General features: G+C 35.5%; 2 protein-coding genes across 2 annotated transcripts in view; one reads left to right on the forward strand and one right to left on the reverse strand.

Moving 5' to 3' along the window:
- Positions 1-1,556, forward strand: part of RYR3 (ryanodine receptor 3) — a 242,309-nt gene extending 240,753 nt beyond the window's left edge. Inside the window, exons 105-106 of the mRNA XM_026848909.1 lie at positions 273-324; positions 1,035-1,556. Coding sequence (XP_026704710.1) covers positions 273-324; positions 1,035-1,130 — 148 coding nt within the window. The 3' untranslated portion in view covers positions 1,131-1,556. The remainder of the gene's footprint in view (positions 1-272; positions 325-1,034) is intronic.
- AVEN (apoptosis and caspase activation inhibitor) overlaps positions 1,127-27,981 on the reverse strand; it is an 82,441-nt gene continuing 55,586 nt past the window's right edge. The window contains exons 3-6 of the mRNA XM_026849307.1: positions 9,242-9,312; positions 5,550-5,645; positions 3,719-4,079; positions 1,127-2,500 (exon numbers count right to left, since the gene is read on the reverse strand). Of these exons, the coding sequence (XP_026705108.1) occupies positions 2,382-2,500; positions 3,719-4,079; positions 5,550-5,645; positions 9,242-9,312 (647 nt within the window). The 3' untranslated portion in view covers positions 1,127-2,381. The remainder of the gene's footprint in view (positions 2,501-3,718; positions 4,080-5,549; positions 5,646-9,241; positions 9,313-27,981) is intronic.

Consider the following 27,981-nt stretch of genomic DNA (forward strand, 5'->3'; position numbering starts at 1 on the left):
AGGTATTGCTCCTAGCACTGCAATGAAGAACATGCTAAACCGTATTTTTCCACTTCTACAGATTTTACATCTGTTAGCACTTCCGCAGGAGGCGTGCTGGGGGATAGAATTTTCTCCTTTAGCGAAGTACATTAGACACCTACCAGTATCATTACTTTGCGGGCTGGCATAATCTCCTTCACACAGCCCAGTCCAGGAAAGATGGAGTAGGTAAAAGTAGGCAAAGATGTTATGTTTTCTGTATTAATATCTGCTTCATGTGCTTGTTTTAGGTTCTTTTTAATGTATCTCATTAACAAGGATGAAACTGAGCATACTGGCCAGGTGAGTACAAATAATTTATTTTTTTTTTCCTCACCTTTCAAAGTTTTAATCCTCTGCAGCCTTGTGGCTGTGTACCACCAGGTGGAACTGGTGTACTACCAAGGAGTGGAGATGATGCCACCCTCCCTGAGAGTCTTCTGGGAGGGAAAGGGCTGCAGCAGTGTGCTGTCCTCCCCAGCATGAACTGCCAGAAGTCAGTTACTAGTAATCTTACTGTCGTCTTATCTCTGAATTGAAACCCTGAAATATACCAGTTGGAGTAGTTAAGCTACTCTATCTAAATGGATGGATGTTTAGTGTTGTTAGGCCCTAAGTGTAAAAAAAGTGTAAAGAAAATAAATAGGATTTGACTATATCTTATCTCAAATAAGAAGCTGTTATGCAAACACTACAAAAGTATGTTTTCAATGTTTTCCAACCAAAGTTAAACACATTTAACATATACAGATTGTGTACAGGTTTGCTCCAATATAACTAGACTGATTTATACTTACTCACACAGTTTTTTCTAATAGGGTTTAAATTTCAGTAGTACTGAATCAAGAAAAGTGCAGAACAATACTTTTACAACCATTCTTGACTTACGATCTTTGATGTCTTCACAGTTGAACTCCATGGTAATAGGCACAGTACCCAGCTATTGTTAAAGGTTTATCTAGAGGACTAACTACAAGGTGTCTGTTAAAATAAATACTCTTTATTATTTTCAGGAGTCATTTGTGTGGAAGATGTACCAAGAAAGATGTTGGGATTTTTTCCCAGCAGGGGACTGCTTCCGGAAACAGTATGAGGATCAACTTGGCTAATATCACAAAAGAAATTATTTATTCATGAACTGTTAAGATCCAGTATACAAAAAACTTCCTTTTCTTTTCATGGTGTAATTTCACAGCTTGTATTTGCTTTATATGTCTTTAAACTTCAAGACATACCTGAAATTTGACACTATTTCATAGGCTTTTTGTACCTACCACAGATGAAACAGATCTTTTGTCAGAATTTTAATTAGAAAAGAGAAAACTATGCCAGATTAACTTAAGCCTTCCAGTTCAAGCACGGTCTGAAATTTTAACAACTTTAACTAAGTCATTAACCAAGTGTTAGGCAGTACAGTTAAAAGGGCTAAAAGGTGTCTTAATTGCACAACATTTGACATTTAAGAACTTGAACATCAGAGGCCATGCCTCAAAAAAAAAAAAGTTAACTAACTGCTGTCCCGTTTTTTCCCCCCAGTATTTGCTAGTGAATGTATTAAGTTACAGCTTAAAAAGCTTTAAGCCGTTATAAAGAAAACATTTTCAAACACTTCGTCAACCTTGAAACATTAAGTGCCTTAAAATCCCTGTAGACATAGCTATGCAAACTTTTTATTTGTGTTAGTGTTCGAGATGAACAGATCCATTAACTGTACTGCTTTTCTGTCCATCTGTATGAAATTGCACTTGAAGTTTGTTTATATACTACCTTCAATAACAGCTTGTTAGATGCTGCTGTTAAAGACAGACAGACATACACTGTATCAAAATGAATACAACTTAAATCTTAGGCCAAAATAAAACAATGCTCTGTGGTCACCTGCAAGTAGAAGCTGCTAGGATTATGCATTTTTTTTTTCCTCTAATAAAAAGTGCCCACTGCAATAAAGTATTATAAACCAAATATTACCTTTGCTGTCTTCTTTCTTATTCTTCTACAATGTAGAGATGTGGTGTGATGATAGTGACTAAAAACACATGCATTCATTGTTCATTCATAGCTTTATTTTAAGGACTACACAGAGCAAGTACAAGCTGAAATAACTTTCTCTTCGTGTGCTGTAGCCTGCATCTTTAGCAAAGAAAATCCTAATTTCATCACAAATTTTAGACCTTTCTAAGGAGATTAGTCTTAAATTTTTAATGACACCTAAATGAATTTTGGTTGCACAGAATTTTAGGTCCCAGTAAAGAAAACCGGGCCTTTGGCATACTGAAGGTGAAACATAAAGCAAATAACGAGGAGATGAAGAGTCAACTTTCTACTTAATGTTCAGTTATTCACATACGAAAGTTTGAGCTTCAGGAAATCATGCTGTCTAGCCAATCTTCAAGCTCTTCCTCAGTAAGATCTTTAGATGTACTTTGCTGTTGCTGTGATGCTGTACTCTTCTGTTCAGGCATATCTAGTTTTAAAGGATCTAGAAAAGTGAAAAGAGGAGACTTGAAAATCTGGAAACAATGCCATACCAGCTCTTTGTCCTGGATCATTTTGCTTTTTAATGTAGAACTGACTATTTAAACACAGTTATCTCTGTCTTGAAGAATAGCAACTCATATTCCAAAAACAGAAGCAACAATTAAAAAAAAAAAGAGTCACCTTAATAAATTCAACCAGAGCAATGTGGCTTCCACCTGATCCAAGGGGGCCAGGGCCTGGTCTGCAGCAGACAAGTTATAAATCATCCCCCGCCTGGGATCTGTTCACAATCCTGTCCGCTGCAGAGGTTACTTTAATGTACGAGAGGAGCAGGAGGCCACAACAGCAGATTGCCCTGCACGATTATTACAGCATGAAATGATTCCATATTCTAAGGGCATTGTTTTCTTCAGGGATTTACACTGCGCTTCGGAGTGGAAAGCATGACATACCCCTGAAATGAAAGAGCATTTCAAGATTGTCTTCAGTATCAAGGCTTGCTGTATCTCTTGTGGTGACATCTTACACCTTCAACCATCTTGGACTTAATTTTTAAGATAGCAAGAAAATAATTTTTGCTAAAAAAATCTGAGATATTAAACAATCTTTTACAGCATTGTGGACTGGGGGGGATTAGCAAGCCATCTCCATCAGAAGTAACAAACAGTAGTATAACTGCTAGGAATGTACACAAGAGGAAGGGTTTGCCTATTTTTCTGAAAAATACAAATTTCTGTATATGTTTTGTTTCCATACTAAACTGAATTTGGTAAAATCAATGCTAGTAAAGTTTGAAAATAGTGTTTATATCAGACCATTGGAAATAGCTGTCAGTTCTGTATACTATTAGCACAGCGAACAAGGGCTGATGATGTTACGTAAAACCTTTATCTTCCTCTCACAAAAATCCTCTAGCAGTACATTAATTATTTTCGTTATTTTAAATTTTGCTGAATCATAAGACTAATGCTGTTCTGCAGGAGAATTTCTCTTAATGCTTAAAATGAACTGACAATGGTGAAACTTTAGTTCAGTGGGGAGTTAAAACTGCAAAGGAACAAATGGGTCAGAACATAGCCCTGGATCACTGAAATGCAGTTCGACAGAGATGATGACAGCAGTACTGTTGACTGGCTAATCAAGAGTTCAAAAACATCAACAAAATAGAGAGAGCAATGAAAATTAAATCAGAACATGCTGGGGAGAAGAGAAATCTTACCTTTGTCCTTAATATCCATTTTCAAATCTTTCTTAGTTGATATGTTGTAGGATAATGCATCTGACACAGGTTTCTTTTCTGTACTAATGGAAGCATCTAGATTTAGGAGAAGATCTAGTTCTTCATCCAAATGGTCAGTCTCTTGCTTTGGTACTGGACGGGCTCTTTCAAATATTTCTGTTCTACTTGCCCTAGGACCACTTTTACTTCCAGGCTCTGATGGAGCAACAGAATCACCAAGGGGATGGGAGACCAACGCTATTTCACTTTGAGCCAGAGACTTTTGGAAGAGAAGTGCTCTCCTCTTGCTGTCTTCAATAATCTTTGATTTCATCTGTGGGAGCTCTACAGGTGTTGATGCCTAAGAGTACAAGAAAGGACTTGAGTCTTTCTAGTGATTAACTCCATTTTTACTATTCTGTCTAAATTGGACTGTAATTCATGCTTCCTACATTTTATCATTTAAGAAGGTACAGTGAATTTCAGCAGAATTGAAGTCAAAATAATTTTACAGAAGCAACTACAACATACAAACACCTTCTATCCCTTGTTAAGGAATATGAGACTGTACGCTAAATCAGCAAGTTCCACTCTTCCACAAATACTTCCTGAAGAGTTACTTTTCTTTAATTCTTCTGTAATGAAATCACGCCAATACTCTGAATTTTGGAATGACTGAAGCCAGAATTTGGCCAGAAACATTATCCCATGTTAGGCCTTCCCTCCAAAATTCCAGTCTTGAAAGCAAATCATACTACAGGTTGCTTAAAATCATTTAGTAAAAGTTACAGTATATAGATGTATATTTTGAAAAATGAAAATAAATTACAATACATTATCAAATAGTGAGACAAGAAATGGCAACTCATTATTTAACTATGGAACACAGATGATGCTTTTATCAGGCTGCCTTGGCATTAAAAACACTACAGCGTATCTGATGACCACATCACCTGTCAGAATGACAAGGCAAAGATTAAATGCCATAACACACACTTTATAACCCTCATTAAAGTTAAAAGACCATGACTAGAACTCTTAAGAAGAAAACTGTATCTGAAAATAACATTTTTTTTGCAGATTCCCTTACACATCACATCTGCAGACACAGTTGAGCTCCCTTAAGAAAGAGCACAGTTGTGTTGGTCACACTTTATGCAACTCCAAACAAATGAAATTTCTTCTGTAAGGGTCATGATTCTCTTTCCTTGCTTGAGCAGATGGATTTTTTTTAAAGAATTTTGGTTTTATATTTAAGTCTCATTGGTTCTTTTGGCCTTACACAAATATTTTATTTTTTACAGCCCAAAGAAACATTTTTTCCTAATATTTTTTTCTTTTCTTGTCATCAGAGTATAAATGACATTTTCCTCACCTGTTTGGTTGACAGTTCTGTCTGTTCGAACACAGATCTAAATTTGATTCATGGAATAAACATGTCTGCTATTAGCTATATAGAAGAGTAAATCACAATTAAAATAATTAACAGGAAAGAATGTGAAAGCACTTTGAAAATTTTGGTGCAGGCTTTTATGATACAAAATACAAATACTAAACGAGTGCAATCAGTCCACGTCAAACACTTTGATACCTGGCTTCAAATCTAATGTGCTGCACATCAAAGCACTTTGTTTAAAGCCAACAAAGCACAAAAAGTGCTGATAGGGGGTATCCTGCATTACATGCCATTTGACATGCCAGTCTCAAGAAATGTATTTACTTATAGCATACATTCTACTTACGTTTGAAGACCCAAGCTTAAAGTAATCATTCTCGTACAGATTGTTTCACTTAAAATATTGCATTTTCTCATGGAAATTCACAGCATTACCTGCACAAGGTCAGCAGCTACATTCAACCTCAGATATAGAGGCAATTCCTGAAGAGCCTGGGCCAAAGACTGGTAGTCAACAGAAAGTGCAGATAACTGAAATATAATTCAACACTCAGTATCCTTGCATTAAAAAAAACCCCAAACAAACCAGACCACAAACTAATAATTACTTTAACCAGTTACATTCCCCTGTTCCACACATTCAAGGAATGTAAAGAACAATCTAATGAAATACAGGAATTCATAGTCTTAAATTACACATGTACAAAGCAGTTTAGCTAAATTATCACATAAATACATACAATGCAAATAATTGCTTAAAGGTTTAAAAACAATGGAATGCTCCTTAGGCAACACCTCAAAAATCCAAAGCAGGAAATAGTTCTACAAGTTGGCAATGTCATCAGAGGCTTTTCCAACTCAAACATTTTTTTTACTCTGTGAATTTTTCTATGCAGTGGGAATTGCCATTCTTCAATGAGTTGCTGCTATTTTCTATGCAATCCAACCATGTAGCTTGTATGTAGCTCTACTGGTTTTAGTGTCTAAACAACATGGCCCTTTTTATACTTCCCCATCTTTTAAAATGTTGCTTTGATGCTTACAAAAGCAACAAACTACAGTTGCATATGCTTCTAAATATTCAAGATGTTCAAGAAAGATACTCTACTGTTGCCTAGTTGCTTAAAAGGCAGAGCTGTCACTTATTAACGTGACAGTTATTGGAATTTCCTTTTCTCTTGACCCCCTTTTTTTCTGGTTGTAAACTATTAAAACCAAATTTTTACAAAATGGGCCAGTAATATTTTATGTTTTTTACAGAACACCCTGGACTTTGGTGGACTTAAACAGATTTTGAGCTCACAGTACAGCAGAACACTCTGAGCACATTCATCATTGATGAAAAATATAATTTAGTACCCAACATATATTTTAAAATCTGACAACAAAATGCTCAAGTTCAGTCTATCATTTTCATGGAAGCAGAGAAGCTGCTTCTAAATCTAGTTTAGAGACAAAAATTTGTACTGTGGTATAGACTAACACAGACATCTAGAAGTTCAAATATTCATAAATTAGGAGAGAGTGTTTAGTGCCATATCGTAAGAGGTTTGTCAAAGGAATTCACACTGCTCCCAAAAGCCAGTCAACAGGATGGCTTTTGACACCTGCACACACAGCAAGAATGAACATCAAAGTCACAGTGTGTTCTGATAGCGTATTTACAAAATTAAAAGAAATTTTAAAAAGAAACAATGCAGTTTCTTGTATCCAAACTCTGGTTCTGGTGTCCTGTAACAAGACTAAAAGGACCAAACAAATGTCCAATGGCTAGAATTTTTCTTCTTTACAACCAACATTTTTACAATGGATTAGTGATCACCATCAAAGCTGATTCACTGGTACAGGTAACCTCAAAAAGTCTTCAGGCAATTCTTGTACCCCAGAAATGAACAAAAACTTCAGAAAACACAATTCTTTTGACAGACAGTGAAGATCAAATATGGCTTCTGCACATTTGCAAAGGATAAGAAAATCATATGAATCTGGTAACATAAAAAATTGTAAAAAGTCAAATATCATTGAAAAACATTTAAGCACATGTGGGAAGAGCAAAGTGCACTTGCAAAAAGATTAAAGTGAATGAACATTGTAAATTACAGTGAAACTGGAAAGAGGGAAAAGGAGGAAAGTCTGAGGATGAAGGAAAAGAGGAATTTTAAGAAATACCATAATGGAAGAAGGAATTCAATATCCAGTATAGATTTCATTAAAAGCGGTGTTTGAATAAAAACCAAAGGGATCAAAGCAGTATTCGATAAACACATCATGACATACATATTTATTCAAGAAAATAAGTAGAGGTATACTTTGTTGCTGTAATTGCCATTTTTTTACTGATAATTCCAAATTACTATTAGCTGCTTGATTTTTAAATTGCAGACCATGTTCTGAAACATTTTTACTGCATGTTATCAATATAACACAGTAAATCCAGATGTACCTTTTGTAACAATGAGTGATAAGTCTTAATAAACTGAAAATTCATTACTGTTGATGTCACTGTTACACTTCCATTCGATTTGAAACCGATGCTTTGACATTGCTTTCCACAACTAAAAGGGAATGGGATCTATCTAGTCATTTGGGAACTATTTTTATGCTTTTTCTGCTTTATTTTGTTCCATCATAATCACTTCAGTTAACAATTCTCTAATCTTGTACGTAATGGCAAGAACTAGAAACAGGTGAGCTAAGAGGCAAAGGCAAGGAATTTGGCTAAGTGGATCTAGGATAAAAATTAGACCTGGATCCAGCTTTCAGGGAGAAGAAAGATGGGCCAGAAACACAAAGGAGGTAACAGCCTGAAGACCAGAGATAATATGAAAAATTAGACAATGCTATGAAACTGTCTGGGCTAAAATAGGAAATCAAAAGAAGGGTAATGGTGACTAGCACAGTAAATTATTTCAAATTGACATAAGAACAGTGAAAGACAGGAAGCAGTTTGAAACAACAAATCTGGATGGGACGGGACAAATGACAGCAGTTGGGTAGGGACAGAGGCAGAAGGCAGTGCCCACCACAGCACACTTCAGAGTCAGTGAGGGCCATGGGACCAGCTCCAGAACCGTGCAGTCTCATCACTGACAGCCAGAAGAGTATTTGTGAAATCCACTGGCAATGTGCAACTTCACCCTGCTCACAACGGCTTTAGCCATTCAGAAACTAATGAATGTGTTCCAATCACCTAAATGCTATAATGACAAGCCTAGGAGGAAATTATGAAGAAGTTAATATTCCAGATACTGACAGCCTGCACACTAGGAGCTGGAGGAACTGATAAGAAAAAAATACACAGTCATTGAAAGACCGTATCCCACTGAACAAACATATGATGGTTTAAACAAATGCTGCACTTGGTTTTATTTCCTCATTTTAATTTGACTTTGCAACTTTAAATATCACTTCCCAGGGAATAATTATTGTCAATATTTTAGGAAATAAATAGCAAACTTATAAAATTTGAAGACACATTTTTGTTTTAAGAAACACTCAAGCACAGTTTTGCAGCAATTTTAAGAAAACCTTGGAAGACAAAAATCATTTCTCTTGAAATAGTTCAGGTGACTTATGTGAGGAAGACAGCTTCAGACATTAAGACACTTTCCAGTATCCTGATATAGAAAATGGCAAACCTCTATTGCTTTGAGCCTTTTTATTCCAGCAAGAAAAGAAACTAAAACACGCTTCACAGTCTATACAAATATATAGGTTTTATCATAGTAATTTTAGTAAACTATTTTCTCTTGAACACAGCTAAAAAAAAAGGAAGGCTGACTTGATATGTCGGTAAAGCAAAGTGACAGTCCCTTATTTGCCTTTCACTGTATGGATTTGCTTGTTCTTTTCTTCCACATTACTTAAAAACCTAGCCTGCTGCTTTGATTAGTATTCAACAGAAAAGAAAAAAAAAAAAAAAAAAAAAAAAAAAAAAAAAAAAAAAAGAAAAAAAAAAAAGAGGACAAACTTAAGAGCCTCCAGCCTCAGAGACAAATTAATAAAAATATACAGAATGAAGAGTGCTAGTATTGTATTAAACAATTTGCTACTGAAAGCACAACTGCCTAGGTATTTTGTGCCAGGTGATTATCCATATAATCTCATCTGAATGACAATTCTGTTACCTGCTTATGCCATATGCTTTCTCTATGCCATTCTTTCTCATCAGCAAATCGGAACTGTGCAAAGGAATCTCCTACAGAAAAGAAATTAAAAATATATTTATTTTTTAAAAATAACAAGCTCTCTCCAAAGTTCCCAACCCTACAGAAGTAAATTCAATCAATAAATACACCTTCAACAAATTTGCATTTAACTTTAAAGCTGCTTGCATTCATTAAACTTCTTTAAGTCAAAGTTCTATAGAAAGATCTTTCAATCTCTTGTTTGCAAAACAGCGCTGAAAAAGGTGCAACAAATTCAAAACTGAATGAAGAGGTCCTAGGTGCCGTGTCAAGAAGCATGATTTTCACTGCAAAGTCTGCTTTGGACAACATACTAGGAATAGGCACAGTATTCACAGAGGCGTTTTTACTGAACAGCTTTCAAAGTGCTGCAGACAGGCCTTCTCTTACCAACATGCAAACCTCTCTTAAAATGGGTTATATGGATATAATGTCCTAAAACCAGTTTGTACCGGCCAAGTAAAGACTTCTTGCTGTCTGGTAGCTAAAATCTCCCGACTCTCTCTTCCTTGAGCTAGTCCCTACTCCAGCATGTCATCAAAGGCACTGAACCCCGAACTCCAATTCACATGCATAAAGGACTGAATGAAAAGAAACCTTAAGTAAGGCTAATCAAGCTACATATTGTAACCTTAGTTACAGGATCTTCTGACCTCCCAACCACATTTCTCCAAGACAACAGAAACTTTCTCTTACTACGGGGGGTCTTGGATCATTATTCTGGTTTAGATGTGATATTTCTATTGCAATACCATGCTCAGTTGTGAAACACAGTCCTATAAGTTTACTGAAAAAACACACAAGAATTCCAGGAAATCAAAAAAATCAGTAATCTAGAGTAATGGAAAACAAAGATGTTGCTGATGCAGAGTATGAGACATGTGCCTTACATCATGCAGTTTGAGAACAAATAGCTTTTTCAGGACCTTTATTTAAAAACAAAACCAAGAAACAACCTGTTCAATTATTGTGTGAAGGAGATCAAATTTGATCCCAAGAATTGAAGATCACCTATAAATCACTATGATTTAGTCCAGCAGTTAGTTGAGAAGCAACAGCTCATTCTTTCCCAGCCTCTAATAGAGAATGAACGTGCTAGAAGTTTTCAGTGGCATTACCAACAACTGAGCATCTAACTTCCATTTAGGTCTCAATAGCCTACCTGCCATTCACACCTTTGACAATTCCTGAATCATGCCCTTAACCCTGCATGAAAAAACTGAACATATAATGTGCTGTCCCCAAAACTGGTTTCTTTACCATTGTGTGCCTGTCCCAAAACACAGGGGAGTTCAGCCTTTCAGTAATTTTACTCAATAGTGCAACCGTCAGCCAGCTTCTGTTTTGCAAACAGAATGAATAAGCAGCAAAATAGCATAGTAATTGGCATATTTCTTTGCCAAACAATAAAAAAGGGAGAGCTAACCATTTCCCAGCTGGAATGTAAAATGTATTGGCCATGGCTCTTTTTTTTTTTTTTTTTTTTTTTTTTTTTTTTTTTTTTTTAAATATCTAAAGTGAATTTCTAATTCATTGCATTTCATATACGCTCACTGGGTATGCAATGTACTCATACACTAATCACACTGTGTACCTGGCATGTCCATCATCATCATCACCATCTTCAGAACTATTCCAGCTAGAAAGTGACCTTCTCAGCTCAGTATTTATATAGATATCTATGACCATTACTATTCCCAGCTTGAATCTGCATCTCCCTGTTTTCATTAGGTTTATCCAACACTGTTCAGCATTACTGGGTTGATCAGCAGCTAGGCTTTGGTTTACATTCAATGCCTCCACATATTTGGAAACAACCAGTGTCAAACCGTAGAAGCGCAAATAATTAAAATCAATCACTGAAATGAACATTTAAATATCCAAGAAGCAGCCTAATTTTAAAAAAGTTTAGTTTGTATAATTCACAAACACCACATTCCATGACAGCCAGGTATGCTCAGCTGTATAGAAAAATAAGATACTGTCATCATGTATCTATCTGCAGATGCAAATACTTCACTTGAGCACTCACAGTTGACTTACTGCTGACAAAGATGCCTTCCTCTTCACTGCACATGGCACAACAGTAAGTAAATCACTGTTTCAAAACATCTAGAATAGTGCTAATAAGTAATAACTAATGCTGAAAATTAAAGAAATCCAAATTCATTCTTCAGCCTCATGACTTTAAAATGTGTACAAAAATGAGCAAATTAATTTATGTTTTAACAACTCATATTTTAAAGGCTCAATTTAGTTACGTATGTAAAGAAGTTTTAATGAAAAATAATTAAATCAACTGATCCTCAAAGTCTTCATAGTATTAGAACAAAGGCATAAGTATTTTCTTCCAATATCCTCAAGACTCTTGCAGTTACTTCTCATGCTGTGTCACAGAGGAAATCAGAGTTTCCTCTGCTCTTATAAAGGAGTAAAATTAAACTAAAGGATTAGTCAAATGCTTTCAATATCTGAGAACAACCAGATGTAAAGCAGCTAAACAAACCTACTTCATCAGGAAAATCCACTGGGACCAAGAACTGGTTTATGATTCTCCACATTCACAAAGCTGGTAATAACAGATCCTCGGTTTGATATTGTATTGCTGAATTAAAGGGTATGACTTAAACCGTAGTTTAACCAGGGTCTTTAAATAAGTTAACAAAGCATGCCTTTCAAATGGAAAAGCAATAACTACAATTCACAGTAGCATATTGAATGCAAATTAGGTTAATGAGAATGTTGGTCTAACCAATTATCTTTTCACAAATTCCTTTACCCTGAAAATAACTTCCTTTTATGCCATGAATACTAATCAAACATGCAGTGAATCCGAGTTCCTTCCAACATAATAAAATACTTTTCTTCATGTGAATAGTTTTTATGTTACTACAAATATCACTTGGACTTCAAACACAGCGTAGCTAAAAATACTGCATTCAAGTAAACTTCACACATCGTCGTTGGTAACATTCATAATAAACCTTAATATTCTTTCTGGTATAAAATCCAACTTTATTATGAAGAACAACAGATCCAAACCGCCATGCTTTTCTACCACTTGAACAGATTTTAAAGCTAAATCAACTAATTTAAATAGAACACATGTTTCATAGCCTTATTAGCCCAATTATTTCTTCAGGATCAAACAAATCTTACCTGTAATCTTGTTTTGCTGATTAAGGATACTAATTGAACTCAGACACCAAAGTGAAAAGAGCAGGCGTATTTTACTGGTGATAACCAGTGTAACAGTGCATTACAGAAAGCATGCAGTCAGAAAAAGCAGAATAGTGCTCTTAAAGCAGCAAACAGGAAAATACAGGGTAATGCATCAAATCATTACTACATGGAGAGAATAGTGATAAAGAAAAATACATCACCACTTGCATATATTATCATCATCCATATCCACTGATGCTGGGCAGCCCCGGTCACAGTGAGGGTTTGCAGAGCCTGTCCCGGCAAGGGGGAAATCCTCCGGGGTGCGTCCACCCATAGGTGAGGCTGCCAAAGTTGCTGTGAGCGGGTCCGGCCTTATATACCAGAGATTGGCAGGCCAGGATAGCTGGCACCTTTGTTTTGAGCTGAAAATTTCTGGTTCCATTCTCCTGTTGGATTCCACCCAAAGCCTGGCCAGGGCTCAGGAGGGGTAACCAAGGGAGTTTCTAACAAGGCCAAATACTTGGGTTCTCTGCCTTGAACAAGGCTAAACCAGGGAAGTTGGATACATTCTCTCCTCACTCCTGATTCTATTTTGTCTAAGCTGCCTCTTTCACTAGCGAGTTTACATACTTTGTTAATGATTACAGACTAAGTTAGCAGCTTCAGCTTGGGGCCTGTTGTTCAGGGTTCAGTACTTCAATGCTTTAGCACTTTTTATATCAGTATAAGTGCGTTGTTATAACTTAGTACAATACCTACTAGCACAATGGTTTCAGTTATAAAATATACAGGATTCATCTATAGGTCAAGTCTGGCTTGGGCTTGTTGTCCAAGCCTTAGCACTTCAAATCTGTAATAAATATTTTCCAATCTGTGAAATGAGTCTAAAAGTTGAAAAAATTGAAGAAAAATGGTTTTCAGTAGGAAAACTGACGGATCAGTGGAATGATTTTGTTCATTTTAACTCTAATTCACTAAAAACAAAAGACATAAAACATTGCTGTCAACAGAGGAAAAATACTCTGTAGTCTTAGAGATTTTCAAATTGAAGGGGGAACAAACAGTGTAACAGGATCCTTCTAAGACTGCTATGACTGTAAAGAAGCACTGCAAGGGCAAATATAAGACTATAAACCCATTTTTTAAATCAGTTTACCTTATCCTAAATAAGCACCAATGGTTTTGATAAACTTATTTGGGGTTTTCCAACCTTTGTTCATCTCCTTTTTATTTTATTTTGGGAACTCACGCCTCTGCCTACAAATCTGTTTAGTCAGCTAAATAATATGCAATTAATTTATGATGGCAGTATTCAGCTGAACCAAATAAACCACAACAGAAAACTAGAACTTAGTTACATTTGGGAAACCAATAATGAGACCTAAAGTATCTCAAAAAGCACCATCTACTACACTAGTCAAAGGCCTTCCTGAGTTACTAAATTGAGAAAATTCTCTCCAAAGAAAGTCCATCTTTACGATAGGTTTTAAGCAATTTTTCAGGTTTATAATGCAAGAGATACACAGTTCATCACTATTTACAAAGGATATAATATCAAAACAAGATAATCGCCTGTTCCACCAGCATTCTTCATGCATTTCAATAATTAAGGAAGCAATAGATGTTATTTTTAAGGTGAAAAAAAGAACCAGATCTTCCTGTCTAACACTTTCAGCAGGGAAAAACAAGCTGAATTGCAGAGTTTAGGCATGAATGATGCTTGAAATCTTATCCACCATCAGTCATTCATGTAAGACTGACCAACTCTCTTGAAGAAGGGGGGGAATATATGCAACATATTCTTCCCCTTTTAATTGTGCAGGACTTCATGTAGAAGGTCCAAGAGAAGACAGAAATCTATAGATGAAAGAAAAGGTGAACAACTACTAAGTCACAAATTTTAAGCTAACTTGCCAGCATAAAGAGAAAACTAAAGTTTACCAGTCTTTTGGCATGAATTAGGTGTGAATGAATCTTTCTCAAACTGGAGGAAAAATCATGAGGAAGAACTCCCATCCATGCCATGGCTTGATCTAACTAGAAAATTTTGAAAACACCATGGAAACAGCAAGAACCACAGACTGGGTGCTTTGGAACATCATTGCAATCAAAAGATCTTTTCTCCTTATGCAGTGTTTCCACATAGTGCAATTTTTTTAGACATATAAAACATAGATATATAGATATTTTAATATATAATACATATATTCATTCTCTATATACAATTAATGCTTATTTTATATAAAAATCTCTTTGGATAAATACTATTGAAGACTTCCTTTTATCGGATACCTAACAGTTTTCCTTTTTTTATCCTACAAAAGGAGATTTACATATACTAAAAATAATAATAAATATTCTTCCAACACTATGAAATGTATGTTCTGGAGAGGTTTTATATGAATAATTTTATACACAGCATATACAGATAATCATCTAGCAACAGTAATGTTCCCACAATGAGGCAGCATATAACACTGAGAAACAGACTTCTGGAAAACACAAAGCTTCCAAAGACTCTTCATTGCAGTTCTAATAACATCACTAATTTCTATTTCTGCTTTTTAAATTTCTCTACTTCAGTAGAGTACACACTGTAACTATTATCTTTTACTATGACTAAGGCTGCAATGCAATTTACTACAAGCATAGATTGAGTAATAAAAATTTTCAGAATGTGAGAATACAAAAAGAGGAGATAAAGACCCTGTAAGAACTCAACATCTATTGGTTTTCTTCAGATACTATTAGGATCAGTATTATTGCAAGTCACTGCAAAGTCTGTCTTTTATCAAGAACACAACAGGTATTTCCAAACAACATGCCTTCACCACAAATACTTTAGGACAACCTATATTCTTCCTTGGTTCTGCTGCTCACCAGTAGGTTGCACATGTATTACAAACTCCAGAAGGTTTATGTAACAGCTCAGCATAAGAATTCTACCTACCAGCAGAATACATATCTCAAAATATTTGAAATAACATTCTTCTACTGTTTCCAGTAGAGTTCTTGAGCTTTCTGCAAATGTACAGATGTCAAGGATATTTGTAGACAGCGCTGCAAACTATAAAGCATATTTGTAACCCAATTAAAAAAGAAAAATATTCCAAATTAATTCCATGGCACAACTACACAGTACTATTAGTGCCAATTTAAAAAATAAATATGTGAATTTGACCAATCAGCAGGATCATCTGATCAAGGCTAAATGATGTCCTTAAAATGTAAAACATGTCGCAGATAAAGGAGTAAAGAAGGATCTTTGGAAACCAGTGCTGCTTCTGGAACAGTGTCTCTCTTCAGGAAGAACAGAACTAGTTTAACATACAGAGGAACTGCAGCCTATTGAAATCAAGGACAGATGCCAGTTTTTCAAATGAGGAGCAGGGTGAAGCTATCAAATGCCAAAGAACACAATGGTTTAAAAAAAAAAAAAAAAATCCCTGTTTTTACTAAAAGCTAAAGCAGAGGTTAACAAGAGTCAAAACAGGAAAACAAAAATAAAATTATATTTGAAGAGGTTCAGAAAAACAAACAGTAGTACATATGCTTCTGCATGAACACCAGGTGACTAAGAAATAAGACAGAAGGAACTGGAATGCCTTTAAAGTTTCAAAAAGCGAAATGACAAATGGGAATACTGGAAGCATTGAAAGGAAGAATGAGGAGGACAGTGCAATATCAGCTCAATGCGTTTGACGGACAAATTAGTAGAAACTGTAAGAAATTTACTGGATGTGTGGATAAACATATTATTTGAGGGAAGTGTCAACATGGCATTTGAAAAGTCCTGCTGAATAATGTCTGACAATTTTTTTGAACAAGCAAAAAGTCATGCATGTAGCAGGATCGAGTTCATGTAATTTATATGTTTCCAAAAGCTCTCACTGACGTCCCACTCCCTTTCCCACTCAGGACTTCAGAGCAACAAAAAAAAAAAAGGAGGCTTGTATGAATAAATAATTTCCTAAAAGTAGGAAGAAAGAGAGTAAATTGTCAATTTTCACATTAAAAGAAATCACCAGTAGTTCTCTGAGGTCATATTTGTTTAACCTCTTCACTCAATTAAAACAGAAAAGAAAAAAGATGAGAAAAAATGTAACAAAGTTTGCTGCTGATACTAAGCCTCTCATGGTAGTGCAGATGAAGGTAGGCTATGGAGAATGATGTAAGAACTTCATAAAACAGAGAAAGTAGATTTTAAAATGGCAGATGAAACTCAATGCCAGAAATGCAAAATGCTGCAATTCTAACTTCACATACAAAGTAAGTTCAGAGATGACCAACACCATTGGGAATCAGAACCTCAGTGCTCCGCAGCCCTCAAAGAAACAAACCCTTTGGAATTATTAAAAAAGCAATAGTGAACAACACAGAGAACATCATTACACCCCATCATGTATTATTATCTTAAATACTGTGCACAGTCTTGGTTTCCCAAGTCCAATCTCAAAAAATATAACAGCATTAGAAAAGGCAAGGAACCGTTCCTTATGAGAGACAATTTAGTAACTTAAGCCAAGGGAGGGGAACCAAGGGAACATGACAAGAGATCTGAAAACCATGAAAACATAAAAAAGGCAGATAGGGACTGACTGCTCATTGTCTCTTCTTGCAGAAGACCTGGAGGCATCAAATGTAGCCGGGAGAGAATGCACTCAAATAAAAAGTGCCAAATCTGTGTAAGCTGAAGCTAGGTTGTGGGACATCATGTCATCAGATGGTACAGATGCCACAAGTTTCCAAAGATGCAAGGAGGGATATGAGGAAACTATTTTTAAATACAAAGATTCCGTATCTGGCTCAGGAAGTCCCTGGGACATAAATTATTGCAGGTCAAGAAAGGACTGGGAAAGTAGAGTATCATATGCCTTACCTTAGGTGTCTCCAGATGGACCTATTTAGGTCTAATTCATTAGAACCACTACTAAATTAAAGCAAGTAGCTATCATTTTTACTTGTATAGCTCTACCTTTCTCTTAATCTTTCTGCAGGTAAAATAGAAAGGATAAGTAGGTAATCCACAAATTTTTCATTTGTAATTAAGAGTTATTAGGCAATTCACATTTTACATCTGCCGGGTGTGTAAAGAAACAACATACAATGCTACCATACAGGAAATTGTTTTTCCTGTATGGTAGCATTTTTGCTTTCTGATTAACTTTTCCACATTTTCTTAAATGTATCACTTTTTCATACATATTTTTAATTAAATATTTAATTATTATAGAAGCAAAAATGCAAAATATTAAAACAAAGTGCACTGAAAAAAAAAGTATATTTAAAATTTCACCCAAATACAATAGCCTGATGTGGTTATTCATAAGCAACAATCCCATCTTCTCCGTTATTCACTTTTTTACTGAATAAACAATAAAATGATATTTAAGTGTGAAGTTACTGATTTCCCCATAGGTTAAGCTTAAACCTTTCATTAAGTTTAAGCTAGACACTTTAAATATTTACATTTTTTCTGATTCTTCATGACATTTTCTAGTGTCACTTTTTTTCAGGTCACTAATTTATAACATACTTAGTGATTTTTAAATGTCACTGCAACCAACTTGCTAGATTAGACAAAGTATACAAATCCATAGAGCATACTGCTTTTTCAGCAATATCATTCAAGAGAAAGGCTAAAAAAAAGGGCAAAGGTTGTGGTATAACTTAATGTGTAAATACTCCAGACCAAAGACTTTTTTTTTTTTTCTTTTTTTTTTTGAAGCATCAGTATGACATAGCAGGAGGTGAAATTTCTGATTCTCCCTAGGGACAGAGGAAGACAACTCTCCTCTGGGTGAAAGGGAGACAACTCATGTATTTTCATAAGCCTGGATCCAACGGAGGAAAAACCAGCTTAATAGTAGAGTTCTTGATCCCTGCAGACTAACAGGTTAGGAAACCCAATGATCAGGCCCTTCGCAAAGACCTTGTCTTCTCCAAGACCATATAAACAGCCAGTATCAGTAGAGCATGTGTCCACAGCAGGAAACAGCTGAAATTCAGTACTGGAAGAAATGGCAAGGTTCCCACCCACACAGGAAGATTTGCATAACACCAAACTGCAGGACTCGAAAGAGGAATCCATTTGCATGGGCTGGCAGAAGGCACTCTGTCAGATTCTGGCTTGTAAGCGAGGAAAGAAGACAGAATGAAAAGAACATAATTGAAACAAGAGGAACAAGGTTCAGCAGAAAGGAAGCTGGTCATTCAAAAAAATCCCTTATTTGCCTTGCCTGTTGACAGGACCCGCTGTGCTGCAGCCACAGTAGATGGGCATCAGAGGATGAGGGGAGAAGGATGCTCTCCTATCAATTCTGTTAAGCAAAAATACTGCCTTGAGACCTCAGGGAAGATGGTACCTCTAAGCTCACACAACCCCTCTGAAGAGGAAATGAGAGATTTGATGAACAGTTTAGTTTTATACAGAAAAGAGACAAGTAACTCTGAGGTTAAAAATGAAACAGCACCCTTCATTCATACCTTTGACAGTACAGCTTGTAAGTAATTCAACAACCTACACTTCTGACCTCTGATATTGTGAGAATTAAAAAAAAAAAAAATCTTTAACAGATGACAACTTCTGCAGCTTATTCAGGAAGTTTCATTTTTTCTAAATTACACATGAAGGCCAACTTTTACAATGCTTCTAAATCCAAATATAATGAAATGTCCTGCTGCATAAAACCAAACAAGATTTCAAACTTTGCCAAATACTAGCTAGATTACTCACTATTAGAAAGCTCAGATTCAAAGCATGAAGAGTCCACAACAGCAGTAGCATACAAAATAAGCCTCCTTTATTCCACATTGGATCTCCACCCAAAAAAAGACAGTAATTTTAGAGCAAACAAATGAACAAACTTAAGAAATACTTTATTTTAAGCAGCTTGCTATTTTTGCTCCAATAGTAGCAACTAACTTGACACAATTAGAGAAAAAATCTGCTATCTGTAGTTTTTACATGCCACACAAACACTGGAAAACTTCCCTTTCTCTCTCCCCCTTCCCTCCAATTTTTACAACAGACAAGTCATGAAAGTTTACAACTGTTTTGACAGTTGACTGTTCAAGCTTCTATTTTAAGCATTTAAAGACAGTCTTAATTTTTGATGATGGTACACACATTATTTGACAGCCCATGCATTATTAGAATTTCATAACCCCCCCAAAATTCTAATTTTTTCTTAGTGCTACAGTTTCATTCCTGACTTTGTATTTGATAGAACACTTACAGAAGAGAATGCAATTATAAAATCAATAAATATTCTTTATGCTGATGTGCTGGATATTTTTAATATCATCGCATCAAAATTAGCACCACTCTTCCCTAAAGCAGAATTCACTACTCACGCAAGTGGTACAGTATGCCATGTCTATGGGACTATCTTTCAAAAGTATTCATAAATTATACATAATGTGCAGGACTAAAAATATTCAAGTGGTTTGATATAGCAAGTACAAGGCTTGACTTTCTCGAATTTATGATGGGTTTGGCAAGATACGACAAGTCAAGTACTAACACAAGCTTTGTTTCATGTAATGAAACAAGAAAAAGAGACATAGCTTCAGAAAACAATACAGGAGGATTTTCTTCTGCTATTTTAATAAAATGATAAGGATTACAACTAGGAAAGCGTAATCTAGTAAAGCTCCAGTTCTGTAAGCATGCAAAACCTTGGAAAGTATTTCTTTGCACATGCAAGTTACTCATAACTCTCCAAGGACAGTACTGTAATGATGTTCAGAACTCTCTGATAAACCAACTTAAAATTAACAGGAGATTGGTAAGCATCCGCTTCAGACCAAGAATACAAGCAAGCAGCATACGGGATTTGTCTTACCAAAGGCTTAGAAAGACACTACATATTTGGTCCAAAGTACATTTGTAAGAAAAATAATTCATGAGCTAGAAGCTCATGTTTATTTTCAAATAAAAAAAAAAAAAAAAAGTGCTTTTTACAAAGTTTCTATTATCTACAGCAAAGTTTTCCCACTGCTAGAGATGAATTGGTCAATGTAAAGTTTCAAAACCTGTATTAACAGAAATTAAGAGCCCTTCTGTAAAGGAGAATAATAATTGCTATCTAAAATTCTTTGGGTCATGTTAGAAAGCAAGTTGTAGCCACATATAATCTTCTGTTCATCTTTTCTATCAGGTACCTTCAGGGGTTTTCTTAACAAATTTACTGTAGGTAAATAAAGCTTGGGTTAGCTCAAGTGAAAACACCAGTATCCCCCCGTTGACCCCTGCACTTGCTCCTTTGTGCTGAACACACTGCAGCATTCCACATTCTACAGCTTACGATTATCTCTTAGCAAGGCATTCTCTGTAGCCTTCTGACACAAGTTCTCCTTGTATGGTAGGGACAAGAACTACAGCTCTCCCACAAATTAAAAAACATGAAGAGATGATGCAGAATGGAGAATTACAGTTTTCTGGATGACAAACACCACCTGGGCTACATATTTACCACTGATACACAGTGTTTCACGGGTCTGAATAATGCAAAAGTATTGATTTTTATTTAATTATCTTCTGTATTCAAACAGCACAGAATTTGCTGTTTGCAAATGTGCACTCTAGTGTTCATTTTTAAATATTCATTTGGAGAATTTATCTTCCATCACAGTATTGGCATACTATTAAATAGCATCATAGCGATACCGATATTCAGATTTTAAGATATAAAAGACAGTGACATATCTGGTAATAATGATAAAGCTAAAATGAAAAATCATCCGTATCATAGCTATTCACTACACATCTTTACCTTCTGTTGTCGTTTCCTTGTAGATTTTTCTATGATCTAGTCCTATATAGGCCAAACAAATGGCTCACGCAATTTCGCCCCCCAAGGACATTACTTCATGATGTATTTTACTGTTGTACTAAAGCCTTCACTGCCTGTTCATTCATCCATCCATCACCCTGCTTGTTATAGCCCTGTTTATTAGGTATATTTTAGCTTTTTACCTTGTTTAAATCAATTATTCCAGATTTCGGACCATGACTATGGTACTTTAAGTCCTTCTAGCCTACTTGGAACATTATAATCCAGTGCTGATCAATGAATTCTTTACTTTAGCAGGAAATGATCTGTGAATCATGTAAACTATTCTCTCTCTGCTCTTTCAAATTTCATCGCTTTGTGGTAAACATTTCTGTGCACAGAAATATGCGAGGCATCTGTCCAACATTATTCTCATTGCTTGTGTTCACTTTGAATTGTTTTCATTTCAAAACAAAAAGTTAGGACATCTTTCTTTTGTACACAGGAGCTTGAAAATTGTTTTTTCTTTTATCTTTTTAGAAAGAGATCAACACTATGTATTTCTACCATTGAGTAGAAATATTTTTATTTTGTTTAACCATCTTAAGGAAATGGTTTCGGTCAGCCTTGACTTATTGGGTATATTGATTCTCATTTAAGCATGTCAACAGTGAAGTCACTGTGTAGTATATACCGTCAGTATAGAACTTGAATGATTTAGAACAAGTTCTAAAGTTTAGAAATAATAAGATTTAGCATTTAAGCAATGATTTTACAGCACTCTAAAAATTGGAAATTTTTCAGAAACTGAACTTTTAATTGGAAAAAAAATAATTCAAGCAGAATTTCCTGAGCAGCTCAAATTGTCTAATTCTTAATCTGATCAAAATTTATTTTAAAAATCAGTATCGGGGACACTGAGATTTGTAGCAATTTTTTGGATTATCATTACTTTCTCCCACAAAATAATCAACCGACTCACTTTCCGTCAGCAATCAGAAAGGGAAAGTTTAACACATCTTCCCCACTGAATCAACACAAACCTGCAATAACTCAGAGTCAAAACTCATTCAGTAATCTGAGAACAAGGATTAGCGAACAATGAAAATCTAATTAGAACAAGTAAAGGATGGTTGGGTTAACAGTTATAAATCTTAGCCCTATATATATAAGAAGGAAAAATAACAATCTTCATGGCCTAAGAGAAAAAAGCTTTCACCAAGATACTACTCTTGCGTGTGTTTCCCTACAGATGAAAAATGAATGACCTTTTCTCTAAACACACATCTGGGTACTTTTAATACCTCTTCAGGCTTTGGCCTGCACTTTTTTTTTTTTTTTTTTAAATTAACATTTGTAAAAGTACCTTTCTTCATTTTGTTTTTAAGCTTCAGAGACTAGAACAGAATCAGAACCTACCAAAAGTTTTAGGATGACAAAGGTCACTCATGACTCTACTAATAGCCTAATATACAACCTCATAGATACCATCTCTTTTTCTGGGCCAGAGGGTTTTTTCCACAGGCTTCAGTTAGCAAACAGTTTTGCTGCACATCTGAAGGTCAACCCAAAAATGGGAACAATCTTCTCAACTGGGAAGGAATGTACTGAGGGATGATGGAAGGGAAAAAAAACCTCTCTCCACTGTTACCAAGAAAACGATACGTAGTACGACAGTGCCAGTTCTCACATTTCTGAAACACAGTCTTTTTACAGACTTAAACCATTCTTTGTAAAGCTCTTTAAGATCTACACACAAGTGCTAAGATCTAACACTTGTGTTAAGTATTTATTGCCAGTCCTACTACCATCAAAATAGCACCTTCCTGCTGAAGTCTGATACTTAAGTAATCATTTTGAAAACACTTAAAAAATAAAGATTTTGGCTACTACAGAAGCAAAAAGAGATAAAATGCTTGGATGAATGACAATCTGGTTAATGAATTACCCAAATTCTAACAAATCAAGCAACTGAAATCAGCTTTAAAAATACCCTCTGCTTTACTACAATCCGCAGCTCTCGAAGGGAGGAAGTCAGTTTTGCTCCTGTTTTTCACATCAGGTGGCTTGATTTTGTTAAGTACAAATACACAATGCAAGCATTCTACTAACGGTTCCAAATTTTTCCAAAACTGAGTTCGAACATCAATGGCTGGCATTTAATGGAATTCTTTCAGATGTGAATTAAGAGACTGATCATGTCTTTAGATAAATGACAAACCACAAATTCTTCCAGAGTATTGCATACCAATTGAGTACCTTTCAGTTTTCAAGGGACAGGCCCAAAGTATTCAGAGGTTCAACATAACTGTCCAATAATACCATGCAGAGGTTTACAGGAGAGCCAGTCCTCTGACATGTATTTTCCTTTCACAATAACTTTTTTGTATGTGTTTTCAAAGTCACAATAGTGACAGTAAAATGAGTACTTCCCCTACAAACTTTGAGAGATACATCAGTTTGAGAATACAAACCAGCACACAGAGGAAACTGTAGAATCAGGAATCTGAGCCTTTTCAGGAGACAGTATTTTGTCACACTGACTGGAAAATACTCAGAATACAACATAAGTTCAGTTCATTTTAAAAAGTGACAAAACAAAGGTGAGAATGATAATCAAACTATATTTACAAAAAAAAAAAAAATTAAGCCTAAGAAAACAAAAATTAAATGTAATGTTTCAATTCAGCTAAACATATTTTGATCTATTCCTAATCTCTCTACCCTGCATCAGTGGCTTTCAACCATGGGTCCTATGAACTGCTTCTCAGGGAACATTAAAGTTTATTCCAATCAGTTTAGCTACTGCAATAATTCCAGTTTACATTACATATGGGGGCATCTACGATTCTCTGGAAGTCAAAAATATACTTGAACTATCAAAGCTCACTTGCACTTTATTCATATATGTTTTTGAGAGATCAACTGCTCTAACTTGCCAGGTGCAGTTTCCTTACCTACATCAAATTAATTGTGAGTCACTGCAGAAGCTAAATGTACTGTAAGGCCAGTTTGGATGGACAACTCAGAACTAGGAATTAGTAATTATTGGAGGGAAAAGCAAAACCAAGGAGAATTAGAGAAGATCACATATTTCTAGTCAAATACATATTTCAAACTAAACCTTAACTATCCTTATATCCTCAAAGGTGGTGGTGAGAATCTATCACAGGAATCCTGGATTAATGTCAGGAGGAAAATAAAATATAATGGGTTGTCACCTTATTGCACTTAGTGATCAAAATACAGATTGCTGTGCTTTTAGAAATGTTTTTTATTACACTGTACCGTAGCACAACATCCATGATTAGGAATTTATCAGTACTGTACCTAAAAATAAAAAAAAAGTAAGAAGGAGGTAAATACATGCAAACATAAACACCCTTAAACATTGAAAAGCCATGCATTTCTCTGGTTCTACAAAAATGTAGACACAACAGCTGAAAATGACTCACATTTAAAATATACTTATGAAAAATATTGTCAGCTTCAGTTGAATTTATTAAGTTCAGAAGAATAAAAAACAGTTTAGCAATTGATAATGTTAGAAACAAGCTCTCTTTTTATGACTGTCAAAATGCACACCAGGAAATTTTGGAAGATGCCACCTACTGAATTCATGAGCAATCTTTCTGTTTATCATGTGTGCATTTCACTGTGAGGCTTTCCAAGCAGGGTAGTAAAAAGGAGACAGAAGTCATCAGCCTACTGTAAAGTCAGAGTTACCCTCACTATTGGTTGAACCTGCAAATGGGAAAGCAGCAGCCACGTCCATTGGCCTGAGCTGGAGACCTCAGGGTCTCTAGGCTGAGTAGAAGGAATCCCCAGGAGCTGCTGGAGTTGGTGGCTGCTTATAACACCCCTCAACAACAACAGAAAAAAAAACAACCCCCAAAAAAATCCACAAGGAACTTGCTCTAAATTTTTTGTTCTGAATAAAATGGCAAACCTCTTTGTAATCATCACAAAATATATGGAAGTAAAGCTATAGATCAATAATTCAATTAACACCAATTTCTTTCAGCAAATGAATTCACTATGTTTGAGAAAGACTTTCTTTTTCTCATGGCTATAAGGAAAGCATGCTTCATGAAAAGGCGTAGAAGTGAACATGGCTACCAGAATAATGAGATGTCATTAGAGGTGAGCCAGATTCATGGCTCATATCACTTTGGTAAAATGAGAAATGTTACATCCCCTGTACAATGCTGCTGATAGTGAACATGCAAATGTGAAGACTGTCAACTGGAGAGTACTATACATACATGCTAGATGCAGACAGACTGTGGAAAAGGTTCACTGACTACATGGAGAATGCATAATCCAATGCATTTTTAATGTTAAGTAAAAAGAGAAATGTGACACTGATTACATTATCATTTAAATCTTTTAATTTGAAAATATGTATGATTTCTTTCTATGATTAGAGAAGATGAGTTTAAAAGGTGGAATAAAATCTTTCTAATTCAGACAGTCATTAACATTTTATTAGGTATAGTAAATGAAACCACTTTCTCCAGCTTTTGTCATCAGGTGTGTCCTGAGAGTGAAGCATATAGATTGTACATGTTTCAAATAATTAGGAAAGACAAAATTCCTGGGCCTACCTTGAGTTATGAGTAATTCTAGGTTACTTGACATAATAGCTCAAGGTAGAAAAGCATGTATCAGCTGAGATAATCATAAAAACATGACTCCATACTAAGCCTATCTTCCAAAATTCCAGAAAGTTTTTCTCTCAAAAAACCTCAAACCTCCATGCAATTTCTCTACAATGCATTTATCTGGACCGTAGATTCATTTCACTTCTTCCATGTCTATAAATAAATAATGAAAAAAGCTATCGCATGAGATGCTACATGTCTGTAAGAGGTCACATGACCTAAAAGGTGACCAAGTTCATAGTGGAAACTGCAAACCTGATTTCACAGTGCACAGTGCAGTCTGGCATCCATCAACAGTGCATTTACTCATGCTTCTGTGAGCCCAGAACTGTGGCCATAATTTTTATAGGGCAAACCCAGTAAAAAGGTCTGCTGTGTACTTTTTCAGAAGCACCTTTCCCTCTTCTTTAGCTACATATTGTTTATAGGCTTTCTTTTATACCTTTTACATTCTTGTACCTGGCCAATGACAGTATTTGGTACTCTAAATTTGTTCACAGGAAATGTCTTTCATAAACCAGACATCTTCACCTATGAACAACTGCACAGCCTGGCAGCATAGATAGCCAAAGCAGTGCTCTCCTAAATGTTCTCACTGCTACTGGACAAAACAGCAGCCTGTACAGGTGCTTAATACAGGAATATAACATATTCCAAGTGAGGATCTCAGAAAAGCTTTATGTTGGCTGGCTGGCTACTTATGAAAGTAGGCACCTTTGCTATTGCATTTAATCTGGTAATGAAAATAAAAAAGTGACCAATGTGAATACAACATGGCAGCCAAAATTATTCAATTCCCTCAACTGAATTCACCTCCTTTCTTCTTTAGCAGGAAGAAGTAATAAAGTCTCCTCCTCTGAGATAAGAAGATACAAATTCCATGCCTCCAGCAAAGATAAAGGCTTACTGTCTCTTTGAATAGTTTTTCAATGAAACACATTCCTGAGAGTAGAAAAAGGACAGATAGAAACAGACAGCATGTGCATTTTGTGGATTGTTTACCTCTTTGATCTTCATCGGTGTTCTCTATGATATGAAAAATTAATAGAGGCACTTTTCTTATGAGTAGAGGATTGTTGAAGAGCAGATACGGTCAGGATCAAACATCCAGTCAGAAAGTGTGCTTACTTGGTGAACACTGTGTCAACTGATCTGCTGTGACCTTCCTGCATTTCTCTGTAGGATTTAAACACTGACAGAATGTAGTCCCAAAAATCTGATAATGAATATCCCTGTAGTAAAGGCTTATCAGATACTCTTATAATGATAACTTTTAAAGTTTTTTCTCTGGTCAAGTACGCGAGAGCAAGAAATACCACTGTTTTATAAAACTTCCTACAAATTTGATGTTTAAGACTTTATTAAAAGTAACTAATGTTTTATTCCATCAGCAGCCCAAGTAAGACTACTACATGCACAGATGTTAGAGCTACCCAGAAACAGAAAGAACAGCAGGTTATGTAAAAATTCTCAATGCATTTTTCATTCCATCAGTCAGTGAATGCAATATTAGCATCTTCTCATTTACTGAAAAAACAATAGTAGTGGCTCTGTTCTACTGCAAAAATATTTCTGGTTGTTAAATAGATCCTGGTGGAATCAAATGTTTTAATAGCATCTACTTCTATTTCTGAAGCATATGACTCTAAGTATAAGCTGTAATTTTCATCTAAAATCTAGCCATAACATAGAGAACTAGTGTATGTGGTAAAATGGGAGTTCTGATCTCAGTGTACTATGTCCTCGGAAAGGAACATGAAAAATTAATGAGGGATCAAAGAATTTAGTTCACATTCTGTTGTCACTGAAGTGACAGCCAAAGAGAAGTTCATTTTCAGACCAGAAATACAAACTTCATGGTCTGAGAATATGACAACTAACCTTATGGTGACACTTGATTTCTTCTCCCTGTGGGCCCAGTGGTTCTTAGCTCCTAAGGTCAGACCCTCTAAGAAACTCTAAAGGGTTTTTTTTATGTATAGAAAACATCATATGATATTCTAGTTCTTTCTTAGAAGATTTTTGAAAATAATCTAAGACAAAATGCAAATACAATTTTTTTAAGTCTGAAAAA

Source organism: Athene cunicularia (genome assembly GCF_003259725.1).
Source record: "Athene cunicularia isolate RWA chromosome 5 unlocalized genomic scaffold, athCun1 chr5_part1, whole genome shotgun sequence".
NCBI classification, from domain to species: domain Eukaryota; kingdom Metazoa; phylum Chordata; class Aves; order Strigiformes; family Strigidae; genus Athene; species Athene cunicularia.